General features: G+C 40.8%; 1 protein-coding gene across 3 annotated transcripts in view; it reads right to left on the reverse strand.

Moving 5' to 3' along the window:
• GALNT11 (polypeptide N-acetylgalactosaminyltransferase 11) overlaps positions 1–20480 on the reverse strand; it is a 48756-nt gene that overhangs the window by 23111 nt on the left and 5165 nt on the right. Inside the window, exons 1-5 of one of the 3 annotated variants that reach the window (XM_027686924.1) lie at positions 18454–18564; positions 9449–9781; positions 6179–6302; positions 4640–4806; positions 129–254 (exon numbers count right to left, since the gene is read on the reverse strand). In XM_027686924.1, coding sequence (XP_027542725.1) covers positions 129–254; positions 4640–4806; positions 6179–6302; positions 9449–9743 — 712 coding nt within the window. In that variant the 5' untranslated portion in view covers positions 9744–9781; positions 18454–18564. Of the gene's footprint in view, positions 1–128; positions 255–4639; positions 4807–6178; positions 6303–9448; positions 9782–9903; positions 10009–18453; positions 18565–20480 lie in introns of those variants that run through there. The other 2 variants (XM_027686923.1, XM_027686922.1) reach the window with 2 other exon arrangements.

A 20480-nucleotide genomic window follows, 5' to 3' on the forward strand; every position in this document is an offset into this window, starting at 1 on the left:
GCTCCTACACTGGGCAAAAGTAACCACAGGTCAAACATTCAACGTCTGAAAAGCTGCACTGCAAGTAAAGAGAAGTCACCCAATCAAATACTGTCAAAGTATGCAAGGAAAAGAGAAATCAAGTGTACCTGTGGCATGAGAGGCTCCAATCATCCTTCCTCTAATCAAGCCTTCCCGCTTCTCATTTCTTACCAATTTTGTGGTTTTTGGAAGCTGAGTTTTAACATAGTCACCCAAGTCTTTCTTCAAGTCAGCTGAGGAAAGGAAAACACAAATTCAACAAGAGTATAGATATTCCTAAAGCTTTGTTTAAAGTACCAAGATGTTTAGCTCAAAATGGGCCGTAATCTTGATCAAAAAGCTGCCCTGACACAGCACAGCTTCAAACCAGGAGTATCAAAAGGAGAGTCAGTCATCCCACATCCTCCACCTGCCCTCTAATTCCTTTAGTACGACATGACTCAAGTTAACTGGAACTACTGGACAATGTTAAAAGGAATTACTGCTGCTGAAAGGACAAAAAAAAAAAAAGCACTGCACAAAGAAATAGCATTTCCAAATTCTTCTCATGGTGACTGGCATTTGCAACAGAAGTAGTGATAACCATTTCACTCAGGCAAACTACTTAAATTGCTGCATTCCATCCATGAAAACAAATGCTGACACCTTTAAAAAGCACGAAGACACCTTACATTATGAGCACCTGCTTAGCTGACAGAACAGCACATACAAAGCACAACTCACTCACAGGTGGTTGCTTTTCTAAAATCCCAAATGATCAAAGATACTGCTGGCAGCGTGTGCTTTTTGAAGGAGTGCAAAGTTCACTGAAGTCTACAGGCACTACTGCAACTTAACTAACATCAATGGCAATTTTAAGAGGAACAGTACTTTTTTCACCCGAGGACAGTGGTTTCTAACATTAAAGCAGGACTACTAAAGAGAAGATGGACACACAGAGACTGAAGTAATGGAAACACAAGTTAAGAAGCTTACGGAGCAATGAAGAGGAATATAAAGCGAGGAAGAAAAACAAAACCCCATCTGAGGCTTCACAGAGAATCTTGGTATAGACAGGCAGACAGACTTTCAACAGAGGATATGCTGAAATAAATATTATTCTGAAGAATGTCAGCTCAAACATTAAAGTTGCTGTTAACAAGATTAAATGCCAAAGGAACATATGTGGAAGCCAGAGCTGTGACCTTCAGGAGGAACAGGAACTTTCAGGCAGGAGACTCCCAGAAGCAATTCCAAATGTTAGACCTCAGCCTTTGCACTGCAAGGCAGAATTGTGGATCAAGAATGAGAAGGTAACACATAGTAAATATGGTGCTGGAGTATACTCTAGGACAAGAAAAAGTCTCTGGAGAGATGTAGACAGGATTCATTTGGGTCACAGGAATTCTCTCCCCTGGTCTTGAATATGACATCATATGCCAGAGACAATAGGAAAGATTTGTTTTAGAGAAAGACTCCTAGAAAATTGATGAAATCATCTCTAGGGGGCTACCCAAATGAGATACCCAAATACACAGGACAGAAGGATTTGCAAACCTAAAATAAAACAGTTCTTGAATAATTCTTCACCTGATGTGTTACAGCAAGAGAAAGACAGTGTAAACCTGCAGAAAACAATACTACAGCAGAGCAGAAAAGGTCAGTTATCAAACTCGGCACTTATGGCAGATAAGACTGCATGAAAGTGCATACAAAAAAAGAGGAAATAGTTTTCCATGTGCGATGGCAGGTGCAAACTTCTGATACAAAAGGGGGGAAAAAAAGGCAAAGAGGGCACATCCATACTGGGAGCTAAACCAGGCCCACAACACAGGCTTGAGCAGCAGAATGTTAGAGCCAGTAGTACCTATGGCTGACGTGCTCTCAGAGGACAGTTTTGATCAGGACAAACTGGCATTCTGCTGAGAACTGCTCTGCCACTGCCTGGGACTGAACATATCATGGACCACCCTCAACAGGCAGTTGAGGCTCAAGCACTTTTCGGGATTTTCGCTGTTGATGGGTTTCCATGTGTCAGCTTCACGTCCACTGGGAAGACTGACTACTGATAACACCCAAAAAAACTGCTTCAATACAGCTTGCCTGATAAATTTTGCTCCAAGGAGAGACTTGCTCCCTTTTAGCCAGCAGACAGTCTCCAAAAATTACTTTAGGCATTATCTTCCTCTGTATCTACGTAACGAAAGCTCCTCCAAACAAAAGGACCCTAGGATGGGAGTCAGGAGTGTTGTCATTTTCAAGTATTTTAAAGTACTGAGTTGCAGACAACTTGCTCCTTTTCTGTTCTTCAGTTTCTCCTTCTACACAGCAGAATGCCTCCAGTAACAGCCTTCAACATATCCTTAGGCTGATCCATAACAGGTTAAGCCTGAATCAGGGAGGAAGACGTTGCACCAGAAAAAGAAATCCCACCTTGCAGGGAGTGGAAAGAAAAATTTCACAGTGGGTTCAGTTGAGCCATAGCAATGACTGCTTAGCTGGTAAGGCTGTTGATGATTGAGTTTAAGAAGCTTTTCAAGGCAAAACTAGGTGCAAAGACACAAGTTTTGCACAACAGCACTGATGTGCAGCACAGCTACCATATTTAAAGCTGAAGAAGTGGGCAGACTTCCATCTAGGACACCATTTTGGAAAGGGGGTAATGCAGGGAAAATTAATTTTTAATTAAAAAACAAAACAAAGAGCTATAGAGACCAAGCAATCTGCCCAAGCTCACGAGATCCATAGAACAGATAATGTTTTTGTCCATTTCCTCAGTCCCCAACCCACTTTGCCTGTCTTTAGCTTTCTTTAGTAAGAATTCATCCATTAAAATTAAGCAGCAGTGCAAACATCTGTAGTATCATTAGCAACAAGAGCAGTAATTCTCTGTGTAAACAACATCTCCTCCTGCCTTTGGCTTCAGAACATGTTCATTTGAAGTCAGAAAGACAAAAATAGCTATTTGAATGTTTTAAACCTAATTTGGCCTTCAAATTAGCAACAGACCAGAAGAGTGATGGCACTGCCTCAACACAGTCATCAATCAAATGCATTCCCATATTGAAAAGGGTTTTGAAGTAAGCCAAGTTCTGAATATGAGGGTTACGAAACTTCAAAACAACAAATTGCACAAGAGATTTTACAGCAAAGAATATTAATCCCAAAACACAAAACAAGGTTTTAAATATTACACATTCTTATCAGCAAGGGGTGGTGTTTGATCTTTGTTCTCTCTTGTATCTTAACATTTGATCTGACCTCAGAGAAATGAACTTGCTGCATAAACAGGGGAATTTCGTTCTACTTGACACATATCTAATCAGTCTCTTAGAGAGACCTGAAACCAGAAACCAGAAGATGGGACCAAGGGAGCTAAAATTACATGTGCTAAAAAAATAATAATAATCTAAAAATCATTTCAGAAATGCAAAAAGTTGTGGAGTTGTACAGAGGTGAGCAGGGAACTTGCACAGTCCTGCTGGCAAGAAGTGCTAAGTTAACACATTCCTCAACAGGCGTTTTGCATTTGAAGGGCCAAAACGCTTGAATTGTGTGTCTGTCTTTGCCTTGTCCATCACTCGAGAGAAAAACGCCGAAGCATCGATCCTTCAACAGCACTGAAGCAACTGTGCAAGGTCCACCCCTCCCGGGGCCCCTCCGGGACTGCGGGAGCAGAGGCTGCTCCAAGTCAGGGAGAGCCGCTCCCAGGGTGGCCACAAGAGGCTGTTCGAGAGCCACGCAGAGCCTTCCCAGCAAAGCTGAGCTCCGGCCCCTGCTCGGTCCGAAATGCTGAGCAAGTACGAAACGCAGACGTGCTGTTTCCATAGTGCCACATCAACTCACCCGCCAGACTGAGCTCAGCGTGTGCATTCAGCTCCTTTCAGAGGCGCTCACAGTGAGTTCTGAACTATCTGTGATCTGCTCCGAGCACCTGAGCAGCACCAGCAAGGTACTGGTAAAAAAACCCACACTATAAACAACTACCTAAGGACCTCCTCTGCAAATACACACTCAGTGTATGTAAGAGGTGAGATAAGCGGACTGGAGCACCTCCCCTACAAAGGCAGCCTGAGAAAGTTGGGGCTGTTCAGCCTGGAGAAGAGAAGGGTTAGTGGAGACCTCACATCAACATTCCAGTCTCTGAAGGGGGCCTACAGGGAAGCTGGAGAGGGACTCTTCGTCAGGAACTGTAGTGATGGGACAAGGAGTAATAAGTACGGATTGAAAGAGGGGAAATATAGGTTAGTTATTAGGAAGAAATTCTTCCCTGTGAGGGTGCTGAGACACTGGAACAGGTTGCCCTGGGAGGTGGATGCCACATCCCTGGAAGTGATCAAGGCCAGGTTAAATAATGCCTTGAGGAACCTGGTCTAGTGGGAAGTATCCCTGCCCACGGCAGGGGGAAGTTGGGACTAGATGATCTTTAAGGTCCCTTTCAACCTCCTAACATTCTTTGATTCTACAAGTATTAGCTTCAAAACCTGATTTTGAATGTTAAAGCCTGTATGACACAAAGCTCCTCAGTTAATGGTACCAGTGGCAATTTATTTTGACGAGTCAATAAAGCACAGGAAGAGACAGGAAAATCCAGAAGTGTTAAGCACCAAACATAAATATCACTGGAAGTGTCTCTCACCCAGTTCACTGTTGTCATCCACCAGAATGATTTCGTGCAGGAGCTGTGGGGGGGTGCGGTCCAGGACACTGTGCACTGTGCGGAGCAGGGCAGAAAGGGCCTCGTTGTAGAAACAGATCACAACGCTGGCAGAGGGCAGGTCAGCAGGGTAGGACTTCTCTCTACATCTGCACACAGAAATACAGCAGCTGTCACAATTTTCAGAGGGATTTCCTAGAGCTAGGTCACTACTGAAACTTCATAAATAACAGGCAAACTTTAAATGTATAGGAAGAACCTCTAACTTGAAGAGACAAAACACGTAACATCTACAGTAGGGCTCAGCACAGTGAGCTACTCTCCACAGAGTACAGACTTGCAATTAACATTGCTGCTTGTTAGCAAATAGAGGATATTATGGATTGGGGTGGGAGTAAGAACCACAGATCCTCAAGACACAAACAACAGAAGACAGTAAGGGCTTGTTTCAGCTGTCAAAACACTGTCTGGTACCCTCAGGTAGCTCAGATAGGTACAGGAATGGCAAATATGACATGAAGGCCACATAAATGCCACTTTATTGGCCAGCTGCTGGAGACTGGCTTGGATATCCCAGAATACCTCCACTGGTGCTAAATGCCTCTTTAGACAACCAAGGTTGGGATTCAGAGGGCAGATTAAGACACTTAAATCTAGTCACTGCTGTCAGTGGAGTCTAAATAGTGTTCAGCTCACCCTAAGGCTGTCAAGTGTGTTTTGTCAGCTGAAGATCTCTGCATGCTTCATTAACTGCACTGACTGGATCCCTGCTAATTACAACAAAAGCAGAGACAACTGACTAACAAGCAGTTATCTAAGCATCTTAATCTGCAAGCTGAATCCCACTCAAACCAAAAGATCATTCTTTCTTTCTCCTTATTTTCAAAGCTTGCCTGTATTTCTAATGGGGCACATTATCACAGACTAATGCCATATGAAGATACCAGGCATGAGGGAATCCAATGGAAATAAGAAACTATAAAAATGGAAACCCAGAAGTATAGAAGAAAAGTTTCCACCTACTTCGAATGAACTCAGCTCTGGGACAGACATTTCATCAATTCATTAAATTTATCCACGCCAGAGAAACCACTAGAAAAATAGGTGTAGGTTTATTTATTTTTCAATTCAGTGTTGGGATTTTTATTGTTGTTACAACAGTGGGGTCTTCCCTCCTCATATGCACCAGACAGACTGCAGAAAAATATCTGCTCTTTAACAGAAAATATTCAGAGCAGTGCACAACCTATCACATACCTTTAGAAGCAAGGAAAAAAAATTGGATCTCCAGAAACAACACTCATTCAAAAAAGACAGAAAAGGCCAAAGAATAAAAGTCCTAACCTCAAGCACTCCTGTTAAATAGCTGAAAAATCTGCATTCAGCAACACATGAGAATGAAAGAGCATTTAACAGAAATGTTATACCAAACATGTTAAATACTACATCAGGTATAATGTGAGTAACAAGCCATTGAGCACAGGAAACTATACCACGTTCTCTCCAAAAATTAGTACATACTTTGCATCTCTTGTATCAGGCACCTCCCTGTGGTATCCCAGTCGATTACTGATAAGCATATTGAAAGCATGCTTCTGATAGCCCAAGTCTCTCACTTCCTGATCTTCTTCATTAAAAATCATTCCTGCAGAAGAAACACACCAAGCTCAGTTAATAGGCTCAGAAATATCACTTGGAAACAATCAAGGATTGAAACATTTGCTTTAACCTCTCCTGAATTCCATTATGTTCTTAAAAATCCCCCTGGTTTTGCAAAGTGCATTTTTGGGCAACTGTTTTGGCTCCCTCTCACAAACAGGCAGCCCTTAGGAGTAGCCCTTGCAGCTATAAAAAAACAAAATCCTTCTCCAGAGACTGATGGCTCCATTTTATTTATTGCCTTATCAGACACACTCCCTTCACTTATATGGCCTCTGATTCTTAGCATCACCTAAAACCAATATCAAACAAGCTGCAGAGGATAGACTTTGGCACACAATGCATTAGCATCTATCCACAGAGGTGGCAGGTCTGTAATGAGATTTTTGAGAAAGAAAATACATTTACAATGGTAGAAACCCTCACAATAGCAGCTCCAATTTCATGCAGTTTTCTGAAGTCTGCAGTAACATAAAAATAGCTATACAAGAACTGTAAACTCCTTGTTTATCTCACCTGGCCCTTCGACAGCAAATAAAACAGCAGCGGAGCTGTTGTTTATTGATTACTTTAGCAGTAGCATCAATTGTTGGTAAAAGCAAGTGCCCTGCCAGAGGCCAGGATTAAATCCTCAATCCATCCTGCCTGCCTTCACTCAGTGCCATGGGTTTCTGCAGAAAACAGTTAACAAGAGGGTTCCTCATTCACATGCTACCATACATCCTGGATAATATTTTTCAAACATTCATGAACTAATTCCGGTTGTGAGGGACCTCTGGTCTAACCTTCTTCCCAAGAGCAGTTCCAGCTAGATCAGGTTGTTCAGAACTCATGTATTTGATTTTGAAAACCTCCAGAATCTCCGAGGATGGAGATTCTACCACTCCTCATTTCCCTGTTCAAGCACTGGATCACCATCACACTGAAGACGTTTTTCCTCCTCTGTAACTGAAATCTCCTCCTCACTCTAATTTCTTATCATAATCCCATGCACTCCTGGAAGAGTCTGGCTCCCTCTTCCCTACAGCCTCTCATTAAGCTGCTTAAATCTCACCCCGCTGCCTTCTCTCTAAGGCAGAATAAACTCAATCCTCTCAGCCTTTCCTCATACCTCATGTTCTCCAGTTTTCAAGGGTGATGCAAAAGCCAACTGAGCTCAATTCCATGCAACCACATTCCCACCATTTTCATTTACCACCCTGTGGCTTTTAGTCTTGACATTTAGTGGGAAGTGCTAGGTAGTGATAGCTGCAAAAGACGTGGGATACACCCACACAGTGTCTTGTGACTGGCTATGGTGCTCCCACTGTGGATAAGTTGCACTGTGGGGGCAGAAATGAGTCTGTTTACAGTAGCAGTGTCCCTCCTCCAGCAAGAGCAGCCTAAAGGGGTCAGTCAGTCCTCCACTGAACCACATCCATTCTCAAAGGAAGGTCTCCAGCTGGTCAGTTCAGACACCCAGCTCAATCCCTCTGGCACACTCAGTGTGCTGTGGTCAGCTTAAAACATTTTCTTCATACCAAGCACAAGCTTGAAACACACACGGCAAATGTTTCATTTTACAACCCACCCATGCCCAACCACTAATTACTTTTGTTCTGATCTTCTGAATATATAACAGGAGTGCTAATATTTTTAAAACATTCTCATGAAGAACAGTGTCAAATGCACACAAAAGGTCTGAAAGATTTCAGTTCAAACAGCAGATAAAAGCCCTTGGAAAATACAAGTTTTGCAATCAAAACATCAATCTGAGCTTTACTTTAGCAATGTTAGTGACTCACAGATTAATGAAAAAAGAAAATTGCCCTCCCAGATGACAGTTTGGTTTTGAGTAACATATGCCAACTTTCTTTTATTTTTTTTTCTGCTTTGCATGTTTATCACTGTCCTATCCTAGACAGACAGGAAGCCTATTCCTGCAGCACCTGATCTAAGAGCTGTCTCCTGATGATTCATGTAGACTTTATCCTGGCACTGTAATTCTCCTTGGCTTTCACCAACCCAATGAACCGCTTGGTCTGAAGATCAAGGGACTTCTCAGTTAAAAAGCTCCACTTCTTTCCTGGCCCATACTGAATAGTTGGAAAGAAATGGCCACCTCTGGACTGGTCCTCACCTCACCTGGCTCTCAGGCTTTTCACAGTGAACTGATAAACACTTGTAATGCCACAGGGCAACAAGAATTGGCATTTTTTTTAACATATTCACGCAGGTCTAAAGACCAACTCAGAAAGTGAAGTTTGGTAAAGTTCTTTAAACTCTTGAAGCTTATGATTCACCATTCATCCAAAGGAACGATAGAGGATTTTGGTCAGCTCTGAGTATTAAACTCTGGGCTACAAAGGTTACTGGGCTGCATTTCCCGAAGCATCAGCAGAAACCAATCCCCCAACACAACAGTCAGAATGTGCCTCCAGACCCACAGCAAGTCTGCAAGTCAGTACACAACATGCTCAGTTTGCACATCTGAACACAGCAGTGAATAAGCTGTAAGCACTGAAATACACAAAGCATTTTAGTTTGGAAGACAAAACTAAATCATCTCATTGATGAAATACGTTCTAGTGAAACACACAGACCTTTGTTGGTACAAAGTAAGCAGGATTTGGCTCTAACCACTGTCATCTCAATAAATCTTTCATTGTAGTTTTGTCCTGCACACATTTCTTGTAGATTATTTCATACTCCGAGGATATTCTTGAAATCAATGGGTCTCCCTCACTATTTATTGTAATCAAGCTATTTTTAGTTACTGCATATGAACAGAGTTTCTTTGTAGCTAATTAAAGCTTCTGTATTTGAGCCAAATTAATACAGGAGTAAGATACGAAACAAGCAACAAAGAACCTTCCAAAAGCAAGAACTACATCTAGGACAGACCTTGATGTAACCCAGACCTCATCAGCACTTACACAGCACAGCTGTAAATGTTACAATTTTTTTGGATTAAGCACAGTAGAATAAATTTCAGGTAATTTCTAATGAAGAGAGCCACCACTACCACCTGCATTTTAACAAACAAATCTACTTCAATTATTCAATTTTCCCTGAGATCCGTTACAGAAAACTTGCTATCTCATTTCTTCTACTGTTTCAATAAGTTCATCACCAACGCCGAAAACCACTTACCCATTTCAGGAGAGAATTCTATCTCCCCCTTAACTGGGTCCTGGATATGATTTCCAAAGGAATTTCCTATCTTGTTCTCTTTCTGTTGCAACTCAGGTACATGAATTGGCCCCCGGGTAAAACGGGGGTAGAATTTTTTTGGAAACGGCCTCTGAGGCTCCAGCCCCTTGATGGGCACATTCTTGAAGGACTGGTTCTCTTCACTGAAGTTGAAATAAACAAAGAGCAGAAGTGTCCAGGTCACGGATGTGAAAAGGCACCCATAGCAGAAATAGCGGAGTGTGACACTTCCCATGGTAGACTCAGCATCGTGTAGGACCCATTCTCAATTACCTGAAAAGGAGTGAAAAACACACATTTTGAGAGTGCTGCCTGTTACCTCATCAGGTCTATACATCAGGAAATGCATTCTATAGGTTACTCTTCCATTAAGTGATTTTTACTTAAGCACAGACCTGAAGAACTAAATCCCTTTTCACTTTCCCATTCCGAAATTAAACAGGACCAGTTTGCACATTTTGTGTGAACAGCACTGCTTTAAAACATGAAGTGGAAAATCACTAAGAGCACAGTAACACATCACAATTAAAGGTAAAAATCATTAACTTTTCCTCAGAATAATTACAGATTTATCTCTCTTCCACAACAATGTATTACTAGTTTGCCTGCATTCATTTAAACATGTAACTATTTAATTAAATATAATACACACAGGGAATTGATTCTTCACAGAATCACCAACTGGTTTTGGTTGCAAGGGACATCTGGAGATCACCTTGTCCAATCCCCTTGCTTAAGTAGGGCCCCTTTGAGCTAGGGGTCCAAGAGTATTTCCACATGTATCCATTTCTGTAGTTCAGATCCTATCTAAAGCATGGAATGAGAACACAATTCAAAAAGCTACGTAGTTCAGAACAGTCATCATGAGTGTCCCAGAAATCCCAGCAAACACGGGGTGCAATTGAACAACATATAGCACCAAGACAGTCACATGTACAGAAACTCTTCTCCACAGAAGGAAAACAGGTATGGGATAGGAAAAGAACAAACAGCTCCAAGGTAATTTACTGGGTTCCTGCAGGCCTTTGCAGGCTCCAGAAGAGATTCCATACTCCCTGGAGGAGATGCCCACCTAGAGCTGGAAGCAAGCACCAGACTGCAGTTTTACTTTAGACATCCATCCACTAAGACAATTTTCCCATGCTATATTGAATATCACTATCCTAAGCAAAACCCTGAAGTGAAGCATATGAAGCTGGTGGTAATATTTTATTTATTGCCCAGGATAATCCAGTAAACTTTCTGAAGTTCCTCAAATTTAAAAAAGGTTGAAAAAAAAGACCAAAAACCACCTTAAAAACTATAAGGTCAGTTCCCAAAACTGAGGAAAAATACACTGACTAAAAGAATTACATTTTTCTCATCACTATCTAACAACAACAAATTCTTTGCATGGTAACAAAAAGTCAGACAATCATTTAATCACCTTTTAATTAGCAAAACATTTGTTTTAAGAAAACAGAACATTCGGGTGGCAGTCAATTATTTATGCTGATGCATTTTTCAGACTTCTCAAAAAGTCTGAAACAACCAGAAGTCTTCAGGTCAACCTGGCAAGGAACAAACCAGAACACTTATGAGTACAAACAGATTATTCCCTTCTCAATATGGAAAACTACTAAACAAAGGTAGAAGGTGTTCATGACCCCAAAGAACACTATAAAGATCTCACTTACTCTGGCATTGTAATTCTGAGTCCTAAGTGACTTGCTTCCAAAGAGAATATATGTTAAAATTCAAGCTTATATTTCCCAGAGTGTAGCAGGGCTTCATCTCCCAAGAATAAAATATCCACAGAGTAAAGCAAAAAAAACCAAACAAACCACAAACCAAAATCAATGCCCCTCTAAACCATTTTACCCATTATTCTTACCATGTCAAACTCCCCCACTTCTGCAAGGCAACAATCTACGCAGCAGTTGAGCCCAAGGAGCTTAAAAAGGTCTTAAACAGGGTTTAAATCTCCCATTGACCCTGTGCATACAGATGAATTGCAGGCTCTTTCTCTAACACTGTTACACAGAAATCTCGCTGCTTAACTGTAAAGCCATGAAATTAGTCAGGCACCAAATGCTCTGGGGCAGAAAAGATTTCACAAAATACTTATTCTGACCAGCAGAATAGGTTTACCAGTTGGAAAACTACAGATCACCAGTGCCCAGTGCTTTATGCCCTGTGCTGACAGTGGCCAATGATCCTACCAAAGTGAATCTTGGCTCAGGAGGTTGCAGAGGAGCAAGAACAGATAAACAGTTACATCCTCTCATTAGAGTAATTCTTCTTGCCAGACAGTCTGCAGACAACTAATGCTTATACCTAAAAAGATCTGGGTGCTTGCCAGGTTCTTTTTGCATGCCCACAAGGTCATCTGCTGTAAGACTTGTCCAATATACAGCTCCTCAAAACCTGCTGGAGTTGTTTTTCCCTTCACTATGGTGACACAGATGCACAATCCTAACATGCTCTGACACTCTGAAATAGAATCGTCCTAGTAAGATAAAAATTACTTTAACAGAGATGGAACCTTTTCATTTCAGAGCTGTGTAAGGACACATCTACACTGCAGCTTGCACAGAAAACACAAAAATAATCCTTTCTATCTCTGGTAACAGCAGGAAGACGGGCACACAGAGCAGAATTCACCATGGACGGTGCGTTTCTCTAGCTCCTTGCATCTCCTTCACAGGTCAGACCTGTGCTGTGATACTTCCAGACATATTAACATTAGTTTGCTGTGACTGACATCAGGCACACTCAGACTATAGAGGAAGGGGTCAATTAGTAATCAGAGTGAACAGATTGCTGTACATCCCTTCCATCTCCAGAAAGCCCTCTGACCAGGCTGAAAGCTCATGCTTGGTTACTGTTAGAAAAGTAACAGCTGCAAAGCAAAGCTTCATGTTCTTTCCACCTGCTCCTTGCTAGACCAGATCTGCTTCACCTTCTTTTCCTCTCCTTCACTGTTTTGTGGTTTTGTAGAACGATATGAAGATTGAAATACTGCATTTAACTTAATGGACAGAACCTCCACAATGCACAGAACTATGCCTGTTCAGTACCTTGTGATTCAACCGAGACATTTGGTGAATTATCTGGCAGGAAAATACAGACTTACTATTTAGACAGTTTTGAAGTCAGAATGGAAAAAAATTTAAACCCTGCATATGAAAAGCACATTGAGGCTTATTAGTTTACTTTATTCACCAACACATACGCATTTACATGACCCCATCCTGTGGATTTCTACCACTCCTACCATCCAAGCAGCCACAGAGTCATAACCTGTGTTGGAGCTGCACACTCCAGTTTTAGACAGTTTCGGGGTGACCATGACTTCTTAAAGATGTATTTTAGGCCAAAGAAGGTTTTCAAGTCCTAAGTCATGTCAGTCCTGCTTGGGATCTGCCCCAAGGAACCAGAAGAACCTTTCCAGCCCTATATTTTCATGGATACAAAGAACAATCACGTTAATGTATCTCTGCCTCTCCTCAATATACCAAGAAATAAGTACCCCTTCACTCACTTCAGCGTGCAACAAAAAAATATCCACTTTGATAAATGGCAGAGGGAGGGAGGGAGGGAGGAGAGGAGAGTTCAGCTGGTCACAAGGATCTGGAAGGAAACACTCAGTTCATGGAGCCTGCCACTCAACCCTCAATTCCTACCTCTTCCATCTCCCTATCCATGACTTCCTCCCTCAGGCCACCTACACACAGTGAATAAAAGCCTCACCCTGTCCTGACCCCTTTGCTCTCCAGTGTTGTGGAGTCTTCTAGGAAACACACTTTGCCAATTTACTCAACAACTGTCTCTGCCTGTGCATGGTCACAATACCCTAAAGATTGCCTTAAACATCCATCCTCTCTCAGCTGGTTTCTCCATGCAGGATTTTGAAACTTAAGCAAAGCCAAATCATTCTTTTCATTATTATTAATTCTTCCTCACCTTTGTTTGTTTGTTTGTTTAATGGAAACAGAAGTGTTGCTGAGCACAGGAGATGCAAAGGATATGCCTTTCAAATCCAAAGTATTAGGATCTTTCTCAGCTCTGTGATACATGGCTGCATGAGAAAAACAGATTATATGTATTTTTATCTCACAGCCTAAAGCTCTGCTAATGCAAGCACAGCTGGCAGGTTTGGATAGTTAGATACAAACAACTGAAAGCAAAGAAGCAGAATTGCATTATTCAGATAACCATGTCAGTGGGCTCATAAGAATAATTTTTGTTTGTGCCGTACTGTAACACTGAGTCCAGTCACCAATAAATTGCTATTTGGACAGTATAGTAAACGTCCATTTCTATTTATTTATTCAAGTGCAAACAAAAATACTAAATGCCACAAGAGAATAATCTATGATTTAAATATAGCAAGAAGAATTGTTTCACATACAGTTCCTCACAGATTTTACTGGAAAGAGACTAGGCTTGGAGGGTCTATCACATATCTCCCTTCATTTCTGAAAAGCAATACAGCTGCCAAAAGTAAAAAAATACCCCAAAACAATTCTCTTTCCCAAAAACTCATGTAGCAAAGAACATCCATAATGAGCACAAGTCATTTCCTCTCCCTTGGCAATATAGGAGCTTCCACAGCAAATAATAAATGATAACACCTTTGGGTATTTTACAGGCATTCATTCCTCAAGGCCCTAGTGAGTCATGGAGTTCATGGCTGTTCACATTGGTGTACTCAGGAATCCAGAGAGACTTCAACATGACAAACGTAAATCATTCAAGGTGGCAGCATCTCCTACATTGGGAAATTACAATCCATTTTGGAGACAACTGGGGTGACCAAGAAAGGAAAATCATTATCTTAGAACCTGCCCCCATGGGCATTGGCTTAGAAGAGACCAAGACTGAAAGGCACAGCATTCTGAGAGTTTCTATTCAAATAATTGGCCTTTCAGTCTCTCTCTTTTTGCTCCATTTTGACTCTCATGTATTTATTGCCTGATAGCTTTCCATTGGCAAAGCCTCGGAACTGAGTTTGTAGAACCACCTGCCAGAAATTCCAAGAGTAAAATATTCCTCTCTCATTTCCATGAATTCCCATAGAGAAGCCTCAGTTCCTTGCACAAGTAGCATATCACTGATTTTTTTTCAAAAGAACTATAAAGGATAAATATTAGCAACTCAATAAAAGTGTCTCAAGGTCAATCAATCACAAAGCTGAAAAAACCCTCCAGGAGCCCCCCCTGCCAGACCTGAATATGCTTTTCATGTCACACCAGCTTCTTGTAGCATCCTCACACCACCAGCATGACATTCCTTTCATACATCAAACCCAGGAACATTTACATTCATTTAATAACTATCCCCAACAAGGACACAACTGTGTGTTCCCCCAGACAGTCCTGGAGAGTTTGTTGTTAGTAACCAGTGCAGCTCTCACTAACACTGGCCCAATGTATTGGCCTTCAATACTTTCAAAGGAAAAAAAAAAAAGAAAAAAAAAGAGCCAAACACACTCCACAATATTTTGGCTTCAAAAGCAATATTTGCTACAGGCTCTCTGACCTGCCACTGCTTAAGCACTGACATCTGCTTGGATTAACCTCAGCAGTTTAGTAAACACACCTTATGACTAGATATTTCATAACTGTGCCAAAACTCGTGTTTGTCAGAGGTCAAACAGAGGATCAGACTAACCTCAAGATTTTTGAAACAGGAGTAAAAATTATTTGAGAAAACCTTAAAGCCTGCTTGTAGTTTTTCCAAGAACAGCTTTTTTTCTTAAAAAAACCCAAACCCCTAAGACAGATATACAACTTATACTACCCAGGTTCCCTGCAAGATTGCCTGTGTATTTTGGAACCATACTGAGGCAAGGAACAGATGTGTATAATCTTCCTTTTTAAAGGGCATTCTAGTAAAAAAAAAAATAAATCTTTAAACTATTTTATCTTTCTACAGATTATTAGGATAATTTGCTGCATGACCTTCTACAGATGCTTCTGATTTTTACTTTCTTATTTATTTGGGGAGCAAAACACAAGAATATAAAACACTACTTACAACTGCAATTTTGCTCGTTTAATAGCCTTAAACCTTTATATACTTCTTGGCCTCCAAGACGTTATGGCTACCTCGCTCCTTTTCCAAAACAGGCCTCAGCATGGACAGGCTTTTCTATTTTCTGGCTGAATCACTATCAAACGACAGCATTAAGAGTACAATGAACAGAGGCCAGACCAGGAAGAAGTAGGACTCCAACAATACACTCATCACACAAACAGAGATGACACTCAAACACCTTCTGCACTTCCATCAGAATCATTTCTTTCCCGGAAACCTTTCCATTGCCATCTCTCTCTTAAGGGAGAGTCACAGTTAATAGACCAGGAAGATGAAAAAGGGACACCTTGGGAAGCTTTTGATTCAGATTCCAACACACATCATTAGGAGCAACATCCATTGAACATACAGTCAGAACAAAAGCAAGAGACACTTCCAAATAAAAGTGTTTCATGTGCCTCACAATCGAAGCACCAAGACAACTCCTTAAAAAAAAACCCTACTGGATTGTTTTAACACTAAATTGGATCCACTTGCCAGTGTTTTTAATTAAAAACAACCATTAATTTTTGACCTTACAGAAGGCTGGGGGATTGCACTTAATGAATTAAGTGGCTATTTTTGACAGAGTACAGGCAGGTAACTACTCATGTAAAGACAGGCAGGGCCGACAGGAACCTACCTTGTCACATCCAGCAAGGACAAACGCCAAGTCCTGCACCTGGGACAGACAAACTCCCTGCTCTGCAGAGAAGGACCAGCCAAGGTCTGGCTAAGCTCGAGCCAGCACGCCCTTGCAGCAAGGACAGCTGATGGATCCACAGGAGCACAGCCAGCTGACTCAGGGATGCAACTCCACCAACCCACACAGCATCTCTAAGACCACAGGCAGTGCTGTACCCAGTCTGGGATCTTCCAGCACAAGACAGACATCAGTAAACTGCAGTGAGTTCAGTGAAAGGCCACCAGGATGTCACGGGCTGGAACACTTGCCCTGTGAGAACTGAGGATGCTGAGCTCCTTCAGCCTGCAGAAGAGATGGCTTTGGGATAAGAACTAATAGCAACTTGCTGCTACCTCCACAGATGGTACTGAAAAAACAGAACCAGGCTGTTTAGTGAGGTACAAGGTAGGAGGAAGAAAGAGCTAAAAAAGACTAATATAAGTTCAGTCACAGCAACCCTCATTCACAGAAATATCCTGTAGACCACAGGCTGTCCTCTTGCATAAGATCACTGTTCCCATTCATTTTAATGAGATGACACACTAAGATCTATTTTTAATTAGCCTCTGCAAGTCCCTTCTAAATTCAATTTCAGAAGCTTTTAGGGCCAACAGTTTAGTAATTTCAGCACAGCTACATAAATCCATGTCATACCACCTAAAATAAATCCTGGAATGAACACAAAATCTTGAGCAACACTTCACAGATAATCTTAAAATACCAATAACATTCATTATATTTTACAGATAAAGAAAGGCGCATAGATAGACTAGTTACATGAATTGTTGAAGACCTGTTAAACTGTATTATGAGTACACTAAGTCTGAAAAGTATAAAGTGTTCCAGGATAAACTTAAAAATTCATCTTCTTTATGTCTTTAGGTTCTCAGCCCTCAATATTTTTCCAGTGTCAAATGACTCAGTCATATACTCATTTGTATTTCAGTTTTTGGACTTTAACCAGAGATGTCTAAATATTGCATAGCATCATTTTCAAATCTGTGAACTATATATTGAAACGCCTCCTCTAGGAACATAACTTTGCTTATCAAGCTTTTTGGAATTTCTCGACTCCAATAAAAAAGATTTACTTAGCAGGCTGCCGTACTGGAGTGAACCCAAACACTTTGGCTTTTTTATAATAAAAATGTGAAGTTCCTTCTTTACCCACTTCCATTTCAAAAGCACCCTTAAGGAAATCTTAAAGTATCTTCTGCAGTAACATCTTTCACTTCTTTGTCAACAATCTTTTCCTCATTGATAAAGGATACCTTTCTCCCCACCTATTCCTCCTCTCCAAGGAGCACGAGTATTTCACAAGGGTTTTGATTTAAGGACACAGTTTTAATGGAAAAAGCAGTTACAAGTTTTGGAAACAAAAAGTTTCGTAAATTAGTAGCTCATGTTAACAAACAACTGAAAAGAACACCCAGGTTTAGTTACAACCCACTGTGGTACAACATTGCATCAAGAAAAGTAACATAATATCCAGTCTGATTAGAGAAAGCAAAGTGCACTTGGATTAGAAACATGAGCTTAGCAAAATCCTTTAAAGCTACTTGTTTCCCAAAGCACAGTCCTAAGCAAAGGAATTTTCTTACCTATCCCCCTGACAAACGCTGCTCCGTGGGGCTGCTCTGCTGGATGTTACTTTAAGCCATCTGGCACACAAATACATGTCATGCCATTCCCGGAGTCCTAAAAATACCTTCTTCCTCTTCTCTTGCTAATAAATACTTTCTTCTGATTCAAACAGTGAGATTTTTTTTTTCTTTTCATCAGTAAAACCAGCTCTCAAGGAAGCCAGAATTTTAATGTACTGCCTCCAAAGAAAGATGCAATGCATTTTGTAATGCAGTCCTTCCTTCTTCCCACAGAGCTTAGGAAACAGCAAGGTTAAAAAACCCACACTGACAACTTCTTCAATGCATCCCTCTCACATTAAAGATCCATGCATATAAATATTAGTTTAACAACCCTTCAGCACTATATAGAAATGCAGAATGTAAGGGAGCTTACAAGGTCAACTACAGATAAGTAAGCTGCTTAATACCTTTTCTAAATGTTTAAAATCCACTTAGCTGCTCCTCACATTTTATGTCTGCAAAGCTCACCGAAATAGGAGTAAAAACGCAGATTCATGCAAAATAATTAGATCAGCCACACTTCTACAGGAAGAGCTGAACTACAGAACCCTCACCTTCTTCCAGAAGAGTCGGCAGTGAGGCAGCAGTGCAAGGTTACACGGGGAAAGCACACTGACTGCAGCAGCAGCCAGATCCAGTCGGTGTCTTCATTCCCAGCGAACAATAAACCGCTGAGCCGGAAACTTAACGCTTTGTTGTTTGCAAGTCCCAGCTGGGAATGGGGCGACAAACACGGGTTTCCCTATGGAAACGGGCCATTTTGGATGGGTCTTAGGACACCAGTGCTGCATTGGTTATTTCTCATTTGGCTGCATACACTGCCCTAAAGGCACCGATATATTTTAATATGTTTGGCATTATTTTTCATCTTGCTTTTATTCTTTTTATTTTTTCCCAGCTGATGCATGATCTGTATGGATCCATGGATTTGGCAATATATATACACGTGGTCCTTGTTCTGCCACTCATTAATGAATGAGTGGCATTATAATATCAATTAATTAGACTACAGTAATGCTAGAGAAAATTATCATTAAGTTGTATAAAAATATCACTTCTAATAGTTCCTTTACTCCTCATTTTCCAAATCACTAGTAACTTCACAAGATTTCCATATTTTGACTGAAGTTTTCCAGGTATGTTTTCTATTCATCTTAAGAAATCTTCACCAAAAGAGTTTTGGGCTTTTTTTCCAGCCTTTTACAAGTAAAGTGAAAACAAATTTTCCAATTAAAAAAAAAAAAAAATAATTTTTTTTAAAAATTAAAAAACCCCAACAACAACAAAAAAAACCCACACAAAAACAAAACCAAAACCCAGACTTCATTTCTACAGCCCTCCTGCCAAACAAGCTGGCAGCAAATTTGGCAGTAAAACAGACCACCTCACTTCAAGTACTTTTGAGTGGGAGAGTGGTGAAAACTGGGGTAACCAGTCTCAGTTTTAAATCTGTGACTACTGACCATGGACACTGCACTTGGCACAAGTTCTGCAGCATCTCCCAGAAGACACCTACCATCCACTTGTACAGAACCCAATACTGATATCAACAGCTGTATACAAAAAAATACACAAAAAACATCTGCCAACTCACACTACAAACTTCAAAAGACTCTACCTGAACAGGTACAAAATGCAAAACCACTGCAATTACGTTACTATTAGTACTACAGAATTGTAAACTTTTGGAATGAGAATGGTTATGCTGCAATTTACCCTGCAGCATCAGATCACAGAATTCCTAGACCTCCAAGCTTACTCCCCACAAATCCTACCAGTCTACTTCATTTCTCTTTTTTTCTGCATGGTTTTCCTTTCCAATAGACAGCAACTTACAGAAAACTACATTAAGATGTCCTTGCAATTTCATTGTCAGACCAGGAGCAAACACCTTTATGGAGCCTGAGTAATGCATATTAACATAGAGAGATGTTATTTGTTAAAAAAATAAACAATAGATGAAATAGCCTCAGAACTAGGGGTGAAGTTAAAACCAGTTACAGTTTAAATCCCCAAACTGCCTCTGATAGGAAAATATTTAACTCATTCTGAACTGCTCAGAGTTCTTAACCCTGTTACATTTCTCCGGGCCATTAAGAGATGGTACTATCTCAGAGATTTCCTCCATATATCACGTCCCAAGGTTTTCCAGTGGATGCCATCGCTAAAAAAACAGTAGAAGTGAAAAAATACTAAAAGCAGGAGTTAAATTGAATTCAATGTCCAGTTGCATTTCTCATGTCCAGAAACAAAGGTCACTTAGACTTTTTCACTCCAAGCTTTAGCAGAGAGCCCGCAGTATCCATGCCAGTTGGAACTTTCATTTTTCCCAGCAAGAAATTCTGAGACAGATCAAAACCCTGCAGTCTCCTTGCTTTGGATCCATTTTCAGACCAGAAGCTTAAAGTAATTTCTCTCTACTTCTTTCATTTTCTCACTAATGTCTCCAGCCATCAATACAAGAGAGGAATCCTAAAGATATAAACCTACCACATGTTCTCTTCAACTCCCTGACTGTACCAGGACACCTGTACAGGTATCAGATTGACCCATGGGTTGTTCTGGTTGAACTATTTGCTCT

This window comes from Neopelma chrysocephalum, unplaced genomic scaffold (genome assembly GCF_003984885.1).
Source record: "Neopelma chrysocephalum unplaced genomic scaffold, ASM398488v2 Primary Assembly neopelma1_72, whole genome shotgun sequence".
Lineage (NCBI taxonomy): Eukaryota > Metazoa > Chordata > Aves > Passeriformes > Pipridae > Neopelma > Neopelma chrysocephalum.